The 3,879-nt window shown below is 45.1% G+C and overlaps 1 protein-coding gene across 2 annotated transcripts; it reads left to right on the top strand.

The window, feature by feature from the left end:
• The first annotated feature begins 1,310 nt into the window (after window positions 1-1,310).
• gemin8 (gem (nuclear organelle) associated protein 8) lies at window positions 1,311-3,458 on the top strand. 2 transcript variants are annotated; one of them, XM_005752913.1, is made up of 4 exons: window positions 1,311-1,435; window positions 1,698-1,762; window positions 1,957-2,284; window positions 2,418-3,458. In XM_005752913.1, the coding sequence occupies exons 2-4, from the start codon at window positions 1,760-1,762 to the stop codon at window positions 2,675-2,677; spliced, it is 591 nt and encodes a 196-aa protein (XP_005752970.1). In that variant the 5' UTR covers window positions 1,311-1,435; window positions 1,698-1,759; the 3' UTR covers window positions 2,678-3,458. The 2 variants fall into 2 exon arrangements, with proteins under 2 accessions (XP_005752970.1, XP_005752969.1); XM_005752912.1 differs by having other exon boundaries at window positions 1,312-1,435; window positions 1,954-2,284.
• Window positions 3,459-3,879: the final 421 nt, after the last annotated feature.

The following is a 3,879-nucleotide window of genomic DNA, read 5'->3' as shown; positions in this document are numbered from 1 at the left end:
GAGCACAGGAAAGATCTATAAATGTGTATTTATTGTGTATGTGTTATATTTATAGTAGAACGTAAAATATGGCGGCCTTTCTGTGCGGAGTGCATGTTCTCTCCATGTTTGAGTGGGTTTCTCTCAATCCACAGACATGCACTTAGTGGGGTTAGTTGAATTGTTGATTCTAAATAACCCATAGGTGCGAATGGTTGTCCATCTTTTTGCATCCGGCTGGCAGTCAGTCCAGAGTGTACCCTGCTTCTCGACCTGTGGCAGCTGGGATAGGCTCCAGCCCCCCTGAGACCCTGATAAGGATAAGCGGAAGAGAATGGAAGGATTTTAAGAGACTGACAATTTAATGCTACTAGTTTAATCATTTTCATTGTCAGAGCTGGGGTCACATGCATGCACAAAGACACACAAGATGTGTGTCTTTGTGGCTGAAAACAAAAAAAGGAAAAAGAAAAAAAGCAGCAGAATAAATTTCAGTGAACCGTTTTAAAACTGCACCATCTGCTGGGTCATTTTATTTCAGTCCAGCACAGTAAGTCACAATAATGTTTGTGCCAGATGTATTATGAGCAAGAACGGACACTATATAGTCAACATTGTTCATCGGCGTTTGCATTTCAAAGGTGTTTTCACCCACCTGTCTCCCAATTGCATGTCGCTGTACATGGATGATCTGCAAGTCAGATGCTGATTGGTTGACAAGTTGACCAGAATAGGGAAAGAAGTATAAGTGGAGTTTATGGGGGATGGAGAAACCTGAAAGTACAGTGGCTGTAGTGGGCATTGTTGTTAACACTCAGTTTCATTTCATAACTTTGCATGTTAGACCAACAATAGCATAAGCAACACTTCCTCCATCTGACAACAAGCACTGTCTTCAAGTAGATTTGGCCTTCACACTGCACCTGCTGAAGCATAAAAGAAGCGTTAAATGTGGGGCGGTCCCTGAGGCCTGGCATGGTCTCGCAAACAGCTTTTAGATGAGGGACGAGAATAAGGGCAAGTGCACAAATGACATCAACAAAAACAAATAAAAACCTCTAAATTTACTTAACTTATTTACTTCATGACAAAACACCTTAGAGTTTCACAATGTTGGAGTGAGATTTTGTATTAGATGAATAAATGTGTAATTTAAAAAACAGCAAAGCGAGTGTCTCTCGTGTAAAGCTAATAATTCAAAGCCAGCGAAATAAACTAATCTTACCGTTTTACTAGCATAAAAAGGAAAGTGAATAAATTCACCAATAAATGTAATATGCAGCGGCGTTTTTATTGTCACGTGCGACGTCCAACTGTTGAACGTGGGTGCATGTTCGCACAGGATCCACTGGGTGGCGCCAAATAGCCGGCAGTGATTGTGCAGGGACTCAAAGGCTGCTGGGAAATTTTCTCCGAGGAAGTAAGATGAGATGCTAAAGTAGCTGGCTCCACAGAGGTAAGAGTTTGATAATGTGAGGCATCTATCGGGTCACAACGCTTACACTGACACATTAATGATGTGAAAAGTCGGAGTGTGTCGTTGGCGTGTGGCTGGGTGAAAAGTGACGTACGTAGCGTCCATTTTTGTTTGCCAGGTGTCAGCACGCGCCTCGCTAACCCGCAATGTGTTTTTGAGAGTTTCTCAAACACCTGCGGTGTTTACTTTACTCTCTGTTGGCTGGTTTGTCTTCGTAAACCACTTTGTTCGTAAATTGCAGGTTTACCGATGACGAAACATTAACAAAGAGGAACGTCTCAGAAGTTGCAGCTGTCTGCAGTCATGGTGAGTAAACTGAGATAGAAACGCTTTTATTTTGTAGGATCACGCCACTTATTCTACCCTCAACTGACAGACGAGGCTTTTTCAGGAGCACTCTTTAGCTCATGTTCTTGCATGCTAATCACTGCGATCAGTCAGAGAGGACATTTTCAAATGATCAAGCTGAGAAGACCTTTGCTCATCTTTCTCATCAGCAGGAGGACATAAGCACTGTGATGTCCTGGTTTTCCAGCCCGGTGTACAGCCGATACTGGCAGCACTATCGGCAGGCCATGGCGTGGCATCAGAGGCACAGGCGCGCCTACAGAAAGGCCTTGGAGGCTGCCTACGGCCCCTGCTGCTACCAGGAGGAGGGGCCCGGTGACCGGCCTCGCTATGCTGACTGGAGCAACAGCGAAGACGAGGAGGACGATGCAGAGGAAAGTAGCTCGGAAAGCGAGATTGAGTGCGATGTGAGCAACATGGAGATCAGCGAGGAGCTCCGGCAGTACTTCGCCCAGACTGAGCGACACAGGGAGGAGCTCAGTAAGTAAACAAAGGGGAGCAGGTGCTTTAAAAGGTCAATTTTTTAAAAGCGCAGCCTCTCCAGATGTTTAGTCTAAGGTGAGGAGCCTGTCTGGTATGTGTCCAAAAATGGTCTGTGTTGTCGTTCTTGCAGAGAAGCAGCAGCAGATGGAGGCGGAGCAGCAGGGCAGCTACGTGCCGGCCGATCAGGACCTACACAGCTTCTCGTTGCGGAGCAGTGTCGCCCCTCCCTTGGAGCGACCCGGCGAAAGACGCACGGCCGAGATGAAGAAGCTGTACGGCGGGGATGCGGCCAAGATCATGGCCATGGAGGCGGCGATGCAACTCAATTTCGAAAGAAACTGTGACCTGAAGCAGCCCAAGTACTGGCCCGTGATCCCGCTGAAGCTATGACGCCGTAAACAGTTTGATCTGGAGACGATCCATGCTCTGATCCCTCTGCGAGCTGCTGATGTAGAACTAACGGGTTTAGGAAGTTTGAAGTTATTTCAAGGAAGAAAACAAAACTTCTGCTCGGCCAAACACGAACATCCCCGACCTGTCGGCTGCTGCTCCAGATTAAAAACCTCTGGCTGTGGCAGTACGAAACACGAGGTTTACCCTACTGCATAAATTGGTTTTTAATTTATGGCACGAAACACCAGCACTTAGTCCCCCAAAACATCCTGTTGGTTCGGCGCTAAAAAGTGAGAAGCAGCGTGAGCGGAGGGTCAGAGTTGCAGTAAATTTGCCCCCACAGGTGATGCAAATGTATTCAAACAGCCTGCGCCTGTGTTTCCTCCTAATCTCTTTTTGTTTACCCTCTGGCTCGGTGATGTTTCATGCTGCAGTAGCTCCTCTTATGCCTGTCAACTTAGTTTAACCACAAAAAACATTGTCAGCCCCACGTCCTCCCCCTCCCTCCCCTCCCTGTGTTCAGATTTGGGAGCGTTCCTGCATGGCTGCCTCTGCCTACACAACAATTTGTTGTTGCTACTTCTAAAGTGCGGTTCTCCGATTCTGACATTTCACTGGCTTCAAAGCCACTCGTGTGAGTTCTCTGGGGAGGGGGGTGTTGACTATTCTGTTTTATCTTGTTTGTGTTTGCACCAAGCTGCTCCGTTTTTTTTAAACGGGAGGATGTGTATTTTATATGATTTCTGTTTGTAATAAAGTGTTTTCTGTCCACATGAAACTTCCTTTGCTTTCAGTAATTTTTAGTGGCATCGCTGTGAGATGGAAATCCGATTATATAACTGCTCTTCAGCACATTTCTGTACTCAGAAATAAAACTGTGAAATTCAAGTTGGTAGGACCTTTGTTTAATTAGAATTTTTATTTTCTCAACATACATTAAAGCTTTTAGTGTCAGACTTGGAAGATTTATTTCTGAATTTTTGGGGTAGTGGATGCAAATGCAGTTTTATTTTTCATTAAATGTAATGATTTCATTATTAAGTGTTGACACTAAAAGAAATGCAGTCCTTTTGTGTTTTTCTTACTTATCAAAAAAGAAAAAGGAAGTGAAACAGTGATGCTAGCACTTTCAGTACTCTGTATTCAGCTGCTCAGAAGGGACGTTTGGTATTTCAGTCCTCTGATTCCCCTCTGCGGGG

The sequence above is a fragment of the Pundamilia nyererei genome, unplaced genomic scaffold, assembly GCF_000239375.1.
Source record: "Pundamilia nyererei isolate P.nyererei 1_Seehausen unplaced genomic scaffold, PunNye1.0 scaffold00390, whole genome shotgun sequence".
NCBI classification, from domain to species: Eukaryota; Metazoa; Chordata; class Actinopteri; order Cichliformes; family Cichlidae; genus Pundamilia; species Pundamilia nyererei.
Note: the sequence above shows the minus strand (reverse complement) of the source record. Positions and strands in the feature narration are given on the sequence as shown.